Genomic DNA, 17690 nt, shown 5'->3' with positions numbered 1-17690 from the left:
GAAGCAAAAATCAGCGCACATACTATCTGTTGCTCCGGCGGTGGCCAGGTGCCACTGGAATCAGTGTTCAAAATAAAATATTGACCATTCTGGTCAATTAATACGTAGGCTTGTGCATTCTTTAGGTTAGTGAGTTCAATGATTTTCTGACAGAGGGTCTTTCTACGCCGACATTGTTTCTGTCGGAAGTTTGATTGTGCCTGCTGTAGCAATGATCTTTTTTGTCTCTGACCTTTTGTAGATGACATGCCTAGATGTGTTCTGAAGTCTGGATGAGGGAAGAGGTGATTTGCACCAGTGTAGGTTCAAAACAGATCAGGTCACGAAATTTATAGAGATGTGGAGAGATCCAATTTAGGCTCCTGGAGTCCAGAGCGGCTCATTGTCATTCCTGGATTTCTGGATTTTTCCACTTTTGCACCTTTACTTATATCACTAATTAAATCCTGGGTGGACAAAAATTCGGGTGGTTGATGTTATCTGCAAACTCAAGTCAAAAGGAGCTTTTCAAAACGGTACTTCTGTCGAACATGATTTCGGCCGTTTTTGCAGCGCTTACTTGCTCGCAACGCGGCTAACTAACTACATGCTAATATATGCAAGCAGATCCCTGTTCAGTCATGGCATAACCAAAAATGCACAACTCTAGTTTTATGAAAATGGCGTGAAATACTCTCTTTTCTCCTGGCCAAAGCCAGTGTTGGAAAGCCAGGAAGTCAGAGATGTGAAAGCAATAATTTCCTGCTTTCCTGATTTGCACTCTCTTTTTTCACCTGAAAGGTGGTCATTGATTATAAGTTGGAGAATTAGCCAGAAAGATTTGGTCATTGGTATTATATGCAAGCAGATATCAACAACTAAACATGTTCATTTGCATGCGTGGCTATTCAGAAAGAATAAACAGATTAATGGATGAATAGCTACGGAGTCACAAATGAGCTATAGAATATGCTTTTGTAGGCAATTATTTGACTCCTGCAGAGCCACTGGGGGCTTTATGACCCTAGAATATGTCGACCCTGACGGCGCATAGCCCCTGGGGACTCTATGACCCTAGAATATGTCGACCCTGACGGCGCATAGCCCCTGGGGGCTCTATGTCCCTAGAATATGTCGACCCTGGCGGCACGTAGCTTGCTTGCTTGCTTTCAATTTAACGTCCGATCCAGCCGCTTCTCACAGCTATGCATACGGTGATCAAGGATGGTGCGAGTGTACAAAAGGTCTTATAGCTCCTTGAGAGTCAGGATTCTCATGAATCTCATTCCCCATAGAGGAGGAATCATGGTTCTCTGAGGAATCTTAAGGGAAATCGCATTATAATGGCTTTCGGTAGAAAATTCCTAGGTTCCCCGAGGATTCTAATAGGAGTCTTGTGGCAGTCACACTCCCAAGCGAACCTGTAATCCAATTTTCTCCAGCGAAAAAAAAGTTAAACACCCTAAGTCTGAATGGGTGTTGTTCCTTAGAGAGAGCGTAGCCACTACTCCCATCAAAAAAGGCGTGGCCCAAGAAGAGTAGGGTCAACGATGCGGAATTGTGATCTGATGCAGACGCTTGCAGGCCTCGCAAAGATGCTTGAGGTCGGAACGACGAGTAATCTGCAGGAAATTAGCAGGGACAACACAGATGTACGCAGACATCAAATTACCTGGTCAATAATCAAATTAAGCAATTCTGAGGGTAGTTCGGTCAGCATCTTGAGTCGCCCTAGTTCAATGAGGCTTTCAAATCACAGAGAGCAGTCCGAACTGTGTAATTCTTCTAGTGAGAAGGTAAGTGGTCTTGGGACTTAGGAGAGAGAAAGCAATCTATAGTATTTGGAGATTTGGGAGTCAGCCCGGTGGGGCAAGAGAGATGATTTTGAGAGAGTGTAACTATTAGTTGTATTATTGTACGCTGCTAGCTAACCCTATTAAAGAAGAATGGGATATCATGTGACCCTGCGTTAGTCTCCAATCCAAAAAATGTGACAAGCAATATGATATATAACACAATGTCAGGAAGGAAGCAAAAGTACAAAATATATATGATCTATGCTAAAGGTGAATAAGCTCGGGTGCATAGGCCGTGGACCACCGCTGCATGGTTTCGCAGGTGCATTTCATTATGGAGTGGAAGGCTGCAGGAATTGCATTTCCGATCCTTGAGATGAGCTGTTCGAAAGTGCCTCAGGAGCCCACAATGCTGAATATACTTCTTTGGACACTGAAAGCATTTCTCCGGCTCTGATACAGTGGGAGTGTCTTTCTCAATTGCTTGATTTTTTTCCTCCTGCCGGGATATAGTTGGCTGATCCTCCAGCCTGGCCTTCTTTGCAGGGGAACCAACCTTTTGGGGGGCCTCCTCGGGCGACAGTCTCCGCTTCGGCGGCCGTCCCCGCAGAGGGCCGCCCTCTGGGAAATCACAGTACTCTGTCACGGCCCCCACTCCTTTGTTGCGTCGTTGCCACTCATCTTCCAGGGAGTCGGACGTGGGCCAGGTAAGGAGGTTCTCCAGCAGATGGATCTGGGCCGGCGGCATCTCGAATTCCCTCCGCGGCACTTGCTGGGAATGTTCGTCGTTGACTGCTGACCCAGATAGCTGGCGTTCGATATCGATCACCGCCTGTTTTCGACTGAAATCCTGGCGCAAGACATGCTTTAATCTATCCTGCAGCCGGCGTCGTGTGTTGGTGACTTCCTGTTGCCTCCGAGACAACAGGGGAATCAAGGCAGGATCCTGTGTGCGCCTGTACAGATCAGCCAAGCTCTCATGAACATGGATGGCAGCCTGGAGCTCTGGATCCTCTTCCGCGGAAGCCCTCTCCGCATCGGAAAGGTGACGTGGCCGGCGTTTGTCGCGATATCTGCTCATCCGTGTCACTGCCCGCCCCCACTCCTCGTCCGGGTCAAGGCCGCACATGATCTCTTGCAGGCCGGAGTGTTGACGCACGCGATAGTGTCTGATGAAGGTGCGGCTGCTTGCATGATTCATGATCACATTCCTCTGTGCCTCACTGACAAATCCTAGAGTGTTTCTAAGCAAAAAGCCTACAAATCATGATCGCAAAACCACTTACCACTTTCATCGAGCAGCTTGCCCCCACCATAGCGAAACTGGTGGGAGTAAAACGGGTTGAGGAATCCATGGATCTCACTTAGACTCTTCATCTGAGAATCCAAAGCCCCAGCGGTCATGGGGGTATCTCGTAGAATGCGAGCTTCCCCGTCTACAACATCAACCTTGCAGAAGACATAGCAATCCATCATCTCGTGTTTCAAGGGTAATGGCATCTCCTGGCAGCCATCCTCGGGGAATAGCCTTCGGACATCCTCCATCGATCGAAGAGAGGGATTCTCGAACGCATTGGCATGAAATAGAAAGCCGAAGAGAAAGACATGAGGACTAAAGACAAGAGAGATCCCATAGATAATCTCCGGCAGAATAAACGAGTTACTGGCCACACGGTCAGTACCGGAGAGACTGGCCGGGTTAGGATGCGGAGAGATAGATATCGGCTCACATACAGGTTCTTCATCCCCATCTTTTTCTTAACGCATCGCGGGGTGAAGTCAACCATCGGTACTGGAGGGCCCCCATGTGGATCCCGTTGAACCGTCAACAGCAGATCCTTGTATTGGAGGTTGAGAATGGCATGCTCTCGGTTGACTGTAAACAGACCCAGCATGTTGTAGAAGCAGAGCAGGAGGCGCTGGATGCCCAGGTGGAATCGCTTTTCCCGCGTGCTGAGAATGGTCTCATTGAAGGGAATCATATCCTCAATGTAGACAGGAGTGTTGTCGCGCACCTGATCATCAAGTTTATACTTGTCGATCAGAGACCGCATGCCCTGGCGTCAAATATATCAGTCCAATATACACACACACACACACAAAGAAGATCTGCATTGACGCACCCGACGAATATCGTCCCTCATCTTGTCACTCATTGGCTCCCCCGTCATCTTCACATAGTGATTATGCAGATACTTCCACTCGGTCTCGAGGGAATCGGCCTTCTTGAAGCCTTTGAGTCTGCGGCCGCCTTGCCCGCGCTTTAGCTTGCCCAGAATCCAGTTGAAGAACCGGTGCACATCATTCGCGGTCGCCGCTCGGATCGCCTCCGCAGGATCACTCCATCTGGGAGCTGCCGCTGGTTCTAACGCCTTTCTCCCGCAGTAGCTTCCTGGCGTCAGTGCTGAAACCCGAAAGAGGCTCTACCCAGCGGGACTCACCGCGCCCAATATGTTTTTGCACGGAGCTTTTTTTTCCTGGTGTGTTTAGAACCCCCATAATCTGAGGGAACATCTGACAGGTTCTCATCTGTATCATCCGGGGGATCCTCATCGAGGCTTCCGTAGAGACTCAAGTCGATCCGATCCTCTGCGTCATGTTTCACCGCTGATGCTTGTCGCGAGCGATGTGATTGCTGCTGCTGCTGCCATTGATGCTTCCTGCCCTCGCATCCAGCACGAGGAGGACTCCAGTCTGGGTCAGTCAGCTCGGTCTCATACCCACAGTCAGGCTCGCTGCTGGTATTCGTGCGGAACAGCTTATCCGTAGGGTTGTCGTCGTCACTGCTGCTGGAGGCCGCCCGTCGGGGTCTCCGCCGCGCCATGGCAACAGCTCTCCACACGTTCCTCCAAGCGTGAGCGGGCAGAAGCTACACGGGGAGCAATCGCCAGAACAGGGACAGCAAAACCGGGCGACCAGCGACCGGCGAGGGAAGGGGTGGACAGGAGAATGGACGGACGCGGGACAGAGGACGGATGCGAACACAGCAGGAGCGGCATGAGCGGCCGAGTTTTTCCACCGTCTTCGGGTGGGAGAGAGGGAAAAAGAGGAGATGGTGTAGATGGGAGCCGGGTGGCCCGTCCTTATGTAGCGCCATGATCGCTAGCGGGTGAGCACAGGGTGAGCAGGGTGAGCAGGGTAAGCAGGGCGTCAAGACGGTCGAAAACTGAGGGAGCCGTTTTCAGGTGCAAAAGCCGTGGCCCATGGCCGCTGCGTCGAACCCTGTCGAGCGTGTGATCACGTGGACGATGCTGGTGGTGCGTGGTGGCTGGGTGGTGCGGCCGTGGGCGGAGAGGCTGCATCGGCGCGTCGCAAAATGGCGCCAAGAAGTGCCGGAAATGGCAGCGCCGATGCAAATCGAAATTCCATAGGAGTAATCAAAATGAAATAAATTTCAAAGCAAAAGTAACAAAATAAAAATAAAAACAAGAACAAAAATTAAAGCAAATACATAGAAACAAAAGAAAAAAGAAAAATAAAAACTGAATTCATTATCAGATCAAACTATTCAATTGAAATCTTGTAGCAATATTTGATTCTTTCAAATATTCAATCAAGAATTCATTTCCAGTTTTTGTATTGAACAAAAGTTTTAAATTTAACTGTGTCAATTCAAACTTCTCTCTCAATCTCAATCTTAACTCTGTATGCTTTGTACAAAGTAAAAGAAGATGCTCTGGGTTTTCATATAACTGACAATCTGAACATAAATCACTTAAATCATTTCTAATCTTTGTTAAATATGATTTAAAATAACCATGTCCAAGTTTTAGCTGCATTATTGTAGCAAAAAGTTTCTTTTTGCATTTTAAACAGTAGAACAGTGAGTGTTGTGAGACATTTTGACAGATTTAATGATAAAGATGTGTATTTGAATAAATTGAATGATATTTGAATGATTCTAAAGATACGTGGATATTTTGGTTATTTTTGCAGTGTTTTGCTACTACTATTTTTCAGGGGGTGGCAGAAAATTCTGTTTTCGCAAGCTTTACGTCCGCCACAATATCTCCTCGTCTGGGAACGATGGCAGCAATTAGCGCGTTGTCGTTCTGTCGCCTCTCCTTCTGATTCCGAATCGGTGCGTAGCTAAAAAAGTGGTAACTCTGAATAGATCATTTAAAGATTTTTATAAATATGAATTTACAGATGAGCTTCAGTTTGCTATTGATTCAGAGAATGTATATAAAGATTATACAAATTATAAATGAGAATACAGCATGTATCACTGGTTCTCTACTACTGAGTGAATATTGACTGACTAGTTAGTCTACTTATGAATCTCTGATTTTGACTGATAGTTGTACAACAAACACACTTACCACACGGGCATGCTTCGCTTGCTACGCTCGCTACGGCCAGTTATATGCATAAGTATAAATATTTAACTATCCAAGTATTCTGAGGTTTTCGTTAGTTGGGCAATTTATGGCCTGAGTTGCCTCGAGGGAGCCAAGCTTACGATGGCCTTCCTCGAGTAGGGAGGCACAGCACAAAAGATAAGAGGGGATATAACACAGCAGCCATGGAGGAGGCACTGAAGAAATATGAAGCTAGAAACGAGGAAAAAAACAAGGAAGAGTCGAAGCAGACAAATTTGAATTTTGTCAGAAAGAAATTACAGTGACTCGCCCTTTTTTATATTTTCGTTTCTGTCAAGAAGAATCAGCTTAGAAGGTGAGTCGGAGCTGCTCGTCGTATTTCTCTTTATCTTTAACTTTCGACTCGGCGAAGTCCCACGCGTTAAGGCACAAGAAGGTTGAGGTGGCGAGATAAAATTCGGTGTCAAACTTGGATTTCTGAGATTTTCCATAGGGACTTTGATATCTTGGTCGGATATGGTGGTAAAAGATGTGGTGGAGTCCAGTGGAGCTATCCAGTGCAAAGCAGTACCGGAACGTCCCTTTCCTCCACAGTCTCTTTAAAAGCTCTGTATAGGAATAGTCGCATCGAATCATTGTGATGCTCTTCTCATCCTCACCCAGCATATTTCTTTCTACCTGCTCGAGAACACCTATGTATGCATCGTACATCTCACTGTACTGCGGTTCGTTGATCTGACCTACTGTTTAACTTGTCAGCAGTACGGAGGGTGTTGCATTTCAATAGGGCGAATGAAGGTCTATTCCGGGTCAATAACGTTTGTGATATGCCAGTCATCATCAACAAATGGTCCCGAGCGTAGCTTGCTGTCTCAAAAACATGGAGCACACAGTTCTCATCGTTGCCAATGCACATATCTGGCTGATGCAATCTCCCATACTCGAGGCGACATGTGGTTGGTAACGTAGCTGATTGTCATGAAGAGCTAGAACATCCTGAATCTAAGTGTCCACGGTCGGATACGTTGTTTTCCGCGATATATCAAGGGGGATGTTCTCATTTTCGAAGTCGCAGATTTCCAATGTCAACGGCCGGTTACTGATGAACAAGACGCCATCATCATTGATTGTCAACGATCCGATGTGTGGTAATGGCTTCCGGGAGAGAGTAAGTTGAATTTTGGCTAAAGCAATGAAAAGGTTGCGCCTAAGGGTTGTATCGTGTCTCCGTTTATCGTATGATTGAGAGAGCATATGCCCGTTCTCGACATACCCAAAAAGCATATATCCAACGCCAAGCACATCAAGTGCAGAAGGTTTATTAACTTGGCACACTTACACGTTGTCCTGTTGACAAGCCCAATCCATGGAGACAAGCAGTTGGGATATCGGGGCATTCTTCGCCAAGCCACACATAAGTACTCCGTAGCCGCTTCACATCGAACTTTTTCATTCCCGTGATCAGGGCTTGCAGCCTTATATGGGAGGCGAGCACGTGTAAGCAGCCGGATGCTTTTCTGATCCGGCTTTTGAATGGAAATTGGAACAGAGAGATTGTAGCTGCCATTTAGTCATTCCGACGGTAGAAGTCAAACAGAGATAATGAGCGATGATAGCTTTGATAAGGGAGCTTTTCGCCCAATATGATCTCCAAAGGCCTTTGTCTCGTAGGTCAACGCTTGCAAAGCGTTTACAGTCTCATTCTGCCTTGCCTCTGAGTAAGTGACTTGCCTTCCTAGAACGCGCCTCGTCACCGGTATGGCTGCATCGACTCAAAACAAAACAGGTGTTGGTGGTAAATAGGAATGCAGCAGGATAGAGATGTCCTCCTGGCTCAGACGCTACTTTCGTCGTGTTGTTCAATCAATCAGACGGAGCCATTCAACTCTACTTCCCGTCAGCGTTTGTACGAGAATAGCTCACATTCAATTCAGCGATCAAAGTGTGAGCACAAAAGCTAGAGATGTTATTGTTGATCATTTGATAGAATATCCTTGTATACGCACGGTTTTAATTTTTGAATGTCCAAAAGCTTTATCTCAAAGAAAGTTATTTTGTGGGTACACATTCAAGAATTTATCACAATAGGCACGTAACCTCAACAACTGTCAACAGTTATTTATTCATAAAATCACTGCTACGAGCTAGTCCGATTGGGTGGCCAGGCAAGCAAAGTAGTAGCCTAGCGAGCAGGCGGCGGCGTGTAGAAGCAGGAAGAAGGAGGTCGGGAATCTCTATGAGATAACCTTATATCGTCTGATGGACATGACACACGTAGCCCAAATGGGAGTCTGACAAGCAGGGAGTGATCTCATCGAGATATCCCTATCCATTAGGGTCGCATCTTCCCACCATCTCAGACAAGGATGGTTGTCGCAGGAATACTAAAGGACCAACGGCCAGAATTGCCGGATACTAGGCATTCCAGAAGTTTCCGTAACTCTGATAGAGACGCGAAACATATATCAATGCCAATTCGCTTTCTCATTTGATGTGGTAAATGGGTTGTGGATATTTTTTGATCTTTCTCCTCAACGCTTCGGTAGATACACACTAGCCCGGAAATGGGAAACTAATGCCAAGACATCGCTTAGCTCAGCCCACACTCGTCAAATTGGGACGAAATAATCTACATCCAACTCGGACTTTTGTCGACAGGACGGACAGACGGCAAACCTCTTTACCACCTCGCCAAACTAACCACAACAGGGTCAAGATGTGAGTTGTTTTCTGGATGTCCTGCTGTCGTGATAATTGAGTCCGTCAGGGAGCTAAATACTGATATCTTCCGCTTTTTCTCAATTACAGGAGTCACCGGAAATTCGAAGCCCCTCGGCACGGTTCGTGGAAATTCCATCTATATTTCTCCTGTTTTGTTGGCATTCACAGACAATTAGAGCTCCCGTGTACGACCCTTACTGATATGCGATTTGTGTAGGCTCTCTTGCCTTCCTTCCGAGGAAGCGCAGTGCGAGACATCGGGGAAAGGTTAAGAGGTCAGTCAATTGTTGAGATTATCTTTGACGCACAATTGTCAGCGAGGAAGGAAGTACTGACAACTGACACCTTTTGCCCAACGAACGAACAGCTTCCCCAAAGATGATCCCAAGAAGCCTGTCCACCTAACTGCCGCCATGGGCTACAAGGCTGGCATGACCACTACCGTCCGCGACCTTGAGCGTCCTGGTGCCAAAATGCACAAGAAGGAGATTGTCGAAGCTGTCACCATTGTTGAGACACCTCCGGTAAGATTGAAGCTGATGTTCATAAACTCTTGATTTGGTTTGGGGCAAGGGATTTTATGAATCTAATGTCTATCCTTTGTCCGCTTTTCTAGATGATCGCTGTTGGTGTTGTTGGATATATTGAGACTCCCCGTGGCCTCCGATCCCTCACAACAGTTTGGGCCGAGCACTTGAGCGACGAGGTCAAGAGACGATTCTACAAGAACTGGTACAAGAGCAAGAAGAAGGCCTTTACGAAATATGCCAAGAACCACTCTGAGAACAAAGGTGCCTCCGTCGCGCGCGAGCTCGAGAGAATCAAGAAATATTGCACTGTCGTCCGTCTGCTCGCCCACACTCAGATCCGCAAGACCCCGCTCAAGCAAAAGAAGGCCCACCTCATGGAAGTCCAAGTGAACGGCGGCAGCGTCGCTGACAAGGTCGATTTCGCTCACGGCCTGTTTGAGAAGCCCATCGAGATTGATACCATTTTCGAGAAGGATGAGATGATTGATGTCATTGCGGTTACCAAGGGCCATGGATTCAATGGCGTCACTAGCCGATGGGGAACCAAGAAGCTTCCTCGCAAAACGCACAAGGGTCTGCGAAAGGTTGCTTGTATCGGTGCCTGGCATCCGTCCCACGTCCAATGGACTGTTGCCCGAGCCGGTCAAGACGGTTATCACCACAGAACCTCCTGCAACCACAAGATCTACCGTATCGGCAAGGGTTCCGATGAGGGCAACGCCTCGACTGAATTCGACGTTTCGAAGAAGCAGATTACACCGTAAGTTTCTGCCCAACTCCTCCATCCACCCAATTTATTCCACACAAATGATGCTAATAATACTTTTTTGTCTCCAGAATGGGCGGCTTTGTCCGATATGGCGAGGTCAAGAACGACTACGTCATGATCAAGGGATCCGTCCCCGGTGTCAAGAAGCGGGTTCTCACTCTGAGAAAGACGCTTTACCCACAGGTCAGCCGCAGGGCGTTGGAGAAGGTCGAGTTGAAATGGATCGACACCTCGTCGAAGTTCGGGCACGGAGCATTCCAGACGCCAGCCGAAAAGCGGGCCTTCATGGGCACCCTCAAGAAGGATCTTGCTACTGCTGCATGAATTTCCTAATAAAGAAAATCAAGATATTAAAATATTCTGGTTCTGTTTCCATTTTATGCTGGCCTAGCTTTCTGTCAGACTTACTTGCCTTGTTATTACCTTTTTTCCCCTCAATCGGTCGGTGTAGGTGCAAATGAATATTTCTTTTCCCACTTCTTATTGATATAATCAATACCTGATAAGTTTCCCATTTCATCTACCCTTGCCGCTCGCCTGAATAAAAATGAGAGTGTAAAAAGCTTTTGCGGGCAAGGTATAAGTGAAGACAAATGGAGTCTGGTAAAAGATGAGACCAATCATCCTCCACCGTAAAAGCCCGCAAACAAAAGTAGCCTGTTTTCTCTTGATGCCTTGTTGTTCTTGGACCGATCTACCTTATTATAGCCGCCCGCAGTGAAGCTTCATAGAATCCGTCTAATGTACTGTACGCCGTTCACTACCAGCGATTTCCTTGCCTTGTATAGATACGCAAATAATACAATGCGCCATCTTTCATGTGCAAGTGAGACGATGAAAATATGGGCTTGATGGAATTTCTATTTTCCTTGTGTGATGCGGACCCATGGACTAGCATTTGCGTCATACCCCTGTATAGTTCATCCTTCAGAGCTGGTCATCGTTTTGGTCATCGTTGAGCATCCATTCGACCCTTTCTCGAAACTGTATAAATCATAATTTTGTCATGGAAGCATCCCAAGAACGAAAAGAGCTTACATCTAAATAATTGGCTTGTTTCATAATACCTTTCAGCGATTGCCAGAATACTCGAAACCTTCATGACCCCTAACAGTGAAAACCCCACGAAACAACACAACCATCATGAAGCTCGACCAGGCAGTAATAGACCTCCTCCACCTAGACGCAGCGAATACCACAGTAAGCCGCGTTGGGGGCGGTTGCAGCAGCGCATCCTCTGCGAAAATCAGCACAAAACTTGCAGATGGCACTGAAAAACACTTCTTCATGAAAACCGCAACGGGAGAGGCTGGTAGGGTGATGGTACAAGGTAACTAACTGACAAACCGTTTCCCGATCATCCGTCATCCATATACCAGATTTACAGCCCAATGAAAAATCACATTTCATCGCTTTTTATCCCATAAAATCCCCTTCCCCGAGAGCACTTCCCTGGTAAACATGAGAATGTCACATATAATGACTAAATCCGAAAACGGAAACACAATCATTCAGGCGAAGACGCCTCCTTAAAAGCCATCCACGCCGTCGTCCCAACCCTCTGCCCGCAATCCTTCGGATGGGGCGCTCTCTCTTCCTCCTCCCCTTCCTCGCCTCCAACGTATTTCCTAGTCGTTGATTTCCTCGAGCCTTCTTCACCCTCCAACTCAGTCTCGCATCGCCAAGAACATAATTTACCCCGCAAATCGCTCGCGGAGAAGCTCGCACAGCTACACACAACCCCAGCGCCTGTGCCGGATGGCTACTCAACGCCTCAATTCGGCTTCCCAGTTTCAACATGCTGTGGCGACACAGTGCAGGATAACTCCTACAAATCCTCCTGGGCCTCGTTCTTCGCGGAGAACCGGCTCCGGTTCATTCTGCAGCGCGCAGAGGCGGCGAATGGAAGGCCTGATGGCCAGCTGCGCCGGCTTGTGGAGAGGACAATAGCGCAGGTTGTGCCGCGGCTGTTAGGCGATGAGCATATGAATGGCGGGCGCGGGGTAGTACCAGTGGTTCTGCATGGGGATCTGTGGTCCGGGAATGCAGGGTCCGGTAGTTTGGCGGGGAGAAGGGTTGAGAAAGTAATATTTGACCCATCAGCGTTTTACGGGCATAGTGAGTATGAATTGGGGATTATGAGGATGTTTGGAGGCTTTGGTGGGGGGTTTTTGGAGGAGTATCATCATCATTGTCCGAAGACACAACCCGTGGAGGAGTATAATGATCGCATTTCTTTGTATGAGTTGTAAGTGCTGTTCCTTCCCCTCCATTGCCTTTTATTTTCTCGAAAAAACATATAGTTTAATTGTGGTTGAAATAGGCTGATTATTTGGATGCACAGATATCACCATCTCAACCATTACGCTCTTTTTGGTGGCTCATACAGATCAGGGGCTATACGGATTATGGAGATGCTGCTACAGAAATATGGATCTTGACAGAGTTAGCGAGACGGCTAATCTGAACTGTTTGATAGGCTAAAGATGGACATTTTCAATTCCAGGTTATGTATCTGCGAAATCACTACTCCGTATGAGAAGGTGAACTCCCCGCTTGGCTTGGTGATGACCTCATAGCTGTAAAATCACATGACCGCCCCCCTGGTGATCCTATACAAGAAACTCAAAATTCATTTTCAGATAAAGTGCTCCAATAGACATAAGGAAGAGAGAAATGAGGACTCAGCTATTCAGAGTTTCAAGAACAAGATTCTACTTCATCCACCACTGTGTCAGGGTAAAAGGAGGACCTAATCAGCGCGGACAATTCTCCACACAAGCCGTCCCCCTGGGGTCATCGTTGTCACAACAGCTCCATCATCTCACCACCAATACCACCACTCCTCGAATCATTGGGCGTTCCCACCACATTTCACTCCTCTCTCCCACATACTGCAACCGTACCCGCGGCCTCAATAACAACCACGGCCCACCAGCAAAACCGCGTTCCTTATTTCTTCCTTCATCATCAACACCCACAACAACAACCACCATGTCCTCCGATGATGCCTACGCAGCCTTTCTCGAAAAGGCAAATGAATCCCCTTTCAAGAACACCCCGCTGACCGCAGCTCAGCAACAGGAAGAACATCTGCAGACAAAAAGGATTGACTCAAATGTATCTGTGCCCACTGTCCTCAGCGATGTGGAAATATACTACACCTCCGAAACAGACGAGCTCTTTGAGCCTGTGGCACTGCACTGGAGCGGAGCGATGGAGAGCCGGTGGCCAGATGTTGGTATGTTCTTCCTCCCCTTTACCTTCCTTCACACACACACACAGAGAGAGAGAGAGAGAGAGACATATATATATTTATGTATACAAAAACTAACCTAAACAGACGAATTCCAATCCCTCATTCTTCCCAACATCGATACGAGCGCTACCAGCGCCTCCGCGACCGCCGCGGCGGAGGCAGCAGACATCCAAACATCCATCCTCTCCCCGTCCGCCTTCGACCCGAATAACCACTACACAACAGTCACGAATGCGGTGATGATTGCGACCGGGGCCGGAAACGGGGCCAGGGACGGGAATGAGTTCGATATGAAGCTGGCGGAGGAGAAGGTGAAAGTGTATCGGGTGCAGATGAGCTGTGCGAGGGTGGAGTATTGGGTTGTCGGGCTGGATAGGCATGGGGAGGGAACGATTGTGGGGTTGAGAGCGAAGGCGGCTGAGAGTTAGGGGGCCAGGGGGTTTGGATATTTTCTCTTGGAGAGCAACCCTTTTGGGGTTTTTTTCTCTTTTCTTCTTTGCTTCTTTACTTCTTTATTTTATTTTATTTATTTATTTTCGGGATCTTTATGAGTTATGGTTGTTGTTTAGGGGGGGGCGGGAGTTATGGGTTGGATTGGGTCGAGGGATTGCGATTGTCTATTACCATCCCAGGAGGATTAATATGATATAAAAGGTGGTTATGGCTTTGCGGAAGATCTGTTTTCCCTATTCTAAGTCTAAATTTAAGATATCGCTGCAATTGGGCCTCCGTCCAGCAGCAATCAAAAAAAGTTCCACGCAGCCATACGGGATTGTGGCCCCTAAAGAAGCATGTGAAATTTAAAACATAGAGCTGAATTTGCACATCTACATGTACTGCACAACTCCAACGAAAATCGGTCAATAGATTCTTACCTGTAGAACGACATCTGAAACAGAACGAATGCATCTTTCCTCTCCAGATAACATCGTTTCCTCTCGCTACTTCGCGTTCATCTTCCTTCGTCATCAATTCTCCGTCTTTTGAAACGACTTCTTTCCGCCCCCATAGGATCCTTCTCTTCCCGGTCCGCCGTTCTAGCATCCTCTGCGACCACGGTGCGTGATGATGAGCCACACTCCACTGCCACTGAACCACCCGACGAGCTACAGATTTCCGCCTCCTCAGATGTTGCACAGGGCTGCGGCTGTGTATGCACTCCAGGAAGCCTTTGGTTCGCAGCGTTAATGAACGCATCTCTGACTCCCCTCGCCCAGTCGCGGGCATTTCTATAGGCGGTAGCTCCTTGGTGGAAGGATTCTGGATCACTGGTCAGAGACCAACCCTTGATCTGAGTCATGATGTATTTGGGGTGGTTTCCAAGACAGGTTGGCTGGGTGGGATGGGAGGTGTATAACTTCAGTGTCCCGTCGTGATAGGTAGCCATGATGGTGTACGCTTTGTTATCATACACTGGGATATCTTGCCTGTAGGACTGAAGGCTCTGGATGCCTCGGGCGCCTAAAGCGCCATCATAGCAAGCCTGTATTCTTGCTATCGCGGCAGAGTCATCGGGTCCCTTTGCTTCCAGGAAGAAATTGGGTGCCATTGGAAGGCTATCATCGGTTGAGGGAATGATGAGGTCATTGAGCTGGTTGCGAATGCTTCCGTCAAGCTGCTCCGGGCGAGCCCCATCAAAGCGGTCTGGCTTTCCAGGAACAAGAGAACCGTCTGTTAGAGGAGCAAGATTGGCAAATAAACCCTCCCGCCCGTTATATGCGGTAGAGCTGGTAGTGCCCTCAATGGTTGGAATCACCGATGCCAGTACCGAGTGCTTATGGGATGCATTCGCAGCCATCCATGCGAAATGTTCAAACGCATCACCAGTAAAACTTGATGGCGACAGGGAATCTCGAGGCTCGGCTAATCTTTCATTAATCTCCTTCCAATTATCTGGCTTCGCTGATCTTCCGCCATCGGGAGCCTCGTAGGTAAAAGGGTAGACGCCGTGATCTATGAGATTCTGCTGGAAGGTATATCTATACGCGGTTGCGCGCTTAGTTTCGGGGAACGCGGCGAATTCAGCTCCTTCAGACGTCAACGATGGAGTGTCTTCAAGGGATGGGGGCTATAGAGGGGAAACGCGATGGTTGGTCAGCTGCGATTCCAGAGTAAATACTACTTATTTACTACCTGGCAACAATGCTTACACTTCTCGGACCAGAACCACCATGCGTGGCACAGTGTTCCAGCTCCTCACAACGGCCTAGCTCGCAACTACGGAGCTGGATATCTTGGTGGCTCTCCTCCAGCCAAGCACGACATTGAGAGTCCCTCCGGCTTAACTCTAGCTTTCTCAACGCGGCTTTGGTCAAGCAAGTCTTTGGATATCTCAATAAGACGCCGACGAGGATCGAGAGCAATTGGGTCGGTCGACCTTTTGCCTCTTCGATGGATTCTTCGATGCTCTTTCGGATGGCAGGTGTGAGCATTGTGGCTGCTTTGGCCTACGCGGATGCACCAGGCATATGGCAGGAATTAAGGCAATAGACCGGTTCTTCTCTTCAACATAGTTGAAAATGGGAGTAATACGGATTACTGATCATACGTGTGATATATACATGATACGGCGATGCGAAGGGAGTACTCCGCACCGTTGTTTACTTCATGACGGGAGTTGCCTCGAAGCGGCGCAGTCACAATGAGAGAGAGCGCGCCTTGAGAGATGAAAAGCAGCAGAGAGCAGCAGGTAATAACCCCACGAGAAGAAGACTCATTATCATTATTCATCGTCAATTCGTATATCTGCTGTATGTATGCTGTGCGGGGGGTTGTGAATATGTTGATGCATCCACGGATCCATCCGCCAGGTTAATTCTTTATACAACGTTATATATCGCCTTCCATGAAACAGCCAACCAACGACGCGCAGGCTGGTTGGCAGAACTTTAGTTAAAATATTTACTATACAAGGGAATCAGATAAACAGTAACTTCCAAGTCTCGCGGTCACTGAGAGAACAAATGATAAATAGATATAGACTTATCGTGACAGCTTTTTTGATGTATAGTGAGTATATCTGGGAGGCGGCTCCGGCGGGGCATGGCCGCTGATGAATGAACTATTTCGCCCAGCTGTACGTGGCTGAATCATACGGATGGCAGCAACCTTGGAACCTGGATGCGACTGTCTCAGATTGCTTGCTTTCCCTGTTGTTGTTACCCACCTATGTCAGCGCGTGCGAAACCTTGGTTTGTGGCCATCGAGCCGTGAGCAGGGAACCTTTGTCCAGTCCGACGTGCGGGTGCGGCGGATAATCAACTTGCGACAACTTGCGCCAACTCCCCATTCTTTGTTGCTCTCTCTCCATTCCTCCACTCTGCTGCTTCGAGCCCGACGACGTTCCTCCTCCTGATCGAGCCGGGGGAGTTGAGCACGGAACACTGCCCTCCCCAGGGGCCAAGACACTCACGGATCAACGGATCAGCCAAGTATTCCACGGTTGGCCCAAACCTCGTTAGTTGCCGCACCCGCAGGTATTAGCTGGTTGCTAGCGGGTGACATTTGAGCTGCACGCGTCTAATCTAGATCCCATCGAGGAACTCGACTGCGGCAATTGCGGTTGCGGGAGGTTGAGGCACGGCACGTGTGTATATTTGATCTGCAGGTGGGCTGTCAATTGATGTGGGATGATATACAGTACATTGGCTAGGAAGTTGACAGGTAGGCCGTTTTTCCGTTTCCTTTATATCTCTCTTGTCATTTCTTTTTCTTTTCTTTTCTTTTGTTGGACCTTTCTATATGGTCATGTTCCCGTGGAGAGGAGAACAGAGCAGAGTGTCATTCATTACCTGCTGGAAATGCGTGGGCGGTATATATATAGCTATATTCACTTCGAGTCTTCTTGCCTACTTGTTCACCTCAACGCGTCGCATGGCTTTCTGGCACTGTTAGCTCTGTGCCTTTCATCGCCATGCCCGTCTTGATTCCCTTTATCTAAACGCTTTCTTTTCTAGCCCTCAGACAGAGAATACAGTCCCCTCGTTGCTCGTTGTACCTGCCCGGCCTGACATCTGGCCAGCCAGTCGTTTCCGCCCTGCTGGACGCGTTATAGTTGCCATCGTCTCCCCCGTTCACTCGCAAGACAAACACGGCCTTCTCTCATCCACTCGCGCCCACCGATATTTTCTGTTTTTCTGGTTTTCTGTCTGATCTCAGCACCTCTCAGTCTCAGAGTCGAATATGGAGCTCTGAGAGATTCTAAATAAACAAAATCGATTGGTTCATCCTTCCTCCATCTTAGACTCGTTGGTTTGCTTCCCGGGACTTGATCTGGTCGAAAACGTCTGGGGCGTTGGAATTTCTTCCTTGAGG

At 48.0% G+C, this 17690-nt stretch overlaps 7 protein-coding genes across 7 annotated transcripts in view; 4 read left to right on the top strand and 3 right to left on the bottom strand.

The window, feature by feature from the left end:
* Window positions 1–1902: 1902 nt before the first annotated feature.
* On the bottom strand, window positions 1903–4599 carry HCAG_03925 (predicted protein; the record flags this gene model as incomplete). The annotated part of the gene is made up of 6 exons (XM_001541777.1): window positions 1903–1912; window positions 2198–3008; window positions 3062–3438; window positions 3510–3832; window positions 3899–4163; window positions 4217–4599. The coding sequence occupies 6 exons, from the start codon at window positions 4597–4599 to the stop codon at window positions 1903–1905; spliced, it is 2169 nt and encodes a 722-aa protein (XP_001541827.1).
* A 1132-nt stretch (window positions 4600–5731) lies between these two features.
* Window positions 5732–6302, bottom strand: HCAG_03924 (predicted protein; the record flags this gene model as incomplete). The annotated part of the gene is made up of 3 exons (XM_001541776.1): window positions 5732–5864; window positions 6098–6127; window positions 6238–6302. The coding sequence occupies 3 exons, from the start codon at window positions 6300–6302 to the stop codon at window positions 5732–5734; spliced, it is 228 nt and encodes a 75-aa protein (XP_001541826.1).
* Window positions 6303–9231: 2929 nt separating this feature from the next.
* Window positions 9232–10441, top strand: HCAG_03923 (60S ribosomal protein L3; the record flags this gene model as incomplete). Its single annotated transcript, XM_001541775.1, has 3 exons — window positions 9232–9342; window positions 9435–10108; window positions 10186–10441. 3 exons carry the CDS (start codon window positions 9232–9234, stop codon window positions 10439–10441), a joined length of 1041 nt encoding a protein of 346 aa, XP_001541825.1.
* An 819-nt stretch (window positions 10442–11260) lies between these two features.
* Window positions 11261–12696, top strand: HCAG_03922 (conserved hypothetical protein; the record flags this gene model as incomplete). Its single annotated transcript, XM_001541774.1, has 3 exons — window positions 11261–11447; window positions 11633–12365; window positions 12624–12696. The coding sequence occupies 3 exons, from the start codon at window positions 11261–11263 to the stop codon at window positions 12694–12696; spliced, it is 993 nt and encodes a 330-aa protein (XP_001541824.1).
* A 415-nt stretch (window positions 12697–13111) lies between these two features.
* HCAG_03921 (predicted protein) lies at window positions 13112–13804 on the top strand (the record flags this gene model as incomplete). The annotated part of the gene is made up of 2 exons (XM_001541773.1): window positions 13112–13358; window positions 13461–13804. 2 exons carry the CDS (start codon window positions 13112–13114, stop codon window positions 13802–13804), a joined length of 591 nt encoding a protein of 196 aa, XP_001541823.1.
* Window positions 13805–14328: 524 nt separating this feature from the next.
* Window positions 14329–15808, bottom strand: HCAG_03920 (predicted protein; the record flags this gene model as incomplete). Its single annotated transcript, XM_001541772.1, has 2 exons — window positions 14329–15444; window positions 15527–15808. 2 exons carry the CDS (start codon window positions 15806–15808, stop codon window positions 14329–14331), a joined length of 1398 nt encoding a protein of 465 aa, XP_001541822.1.
* A 1315-nt stretch (window positions 15809–17123) lies between these two features.
* HCAG_03919 (predicted protein) overlaps window positions 17124–17690 on the top strand; it is a gene marked incomplete at both ends in the record, with an annotated part of 3453 nt that continues 2886 nt past the window's right edge. The window contains 2 exons of the mRNA XM_001541771.1: window positions 17124–17187; window positions 17353–17506. Coding sequence (XP_001541821.1) covers window positions 17124–17187; window positions 17353–17506 — 218 coding nt within the window. The remainder of the gene's footprint in view (window positions 17188–17352; window positions 17507–17690) is intronic.

Source organism: Histoplasma capsulatum, genomic scaffold (assembly GCF_000149585.1).
Source record: "Histoplasma capsulatum NAm1 scaffold_3 genomic scaffold, whole genome shotgun sequence".
Classification (NCBI taxonomy): Eukaryota; Fungi; Ascomycota; class Eurotiomycetes; order Onygenales; family Ajellomycetaceae; genus Histoplasma; species Histoplasma mississippiense.
The sequence above is the reverse complement of the archived record's forward strand: the minus strand, read 5'-3'. Positions and strand labels throughout refer to the sequence as shown.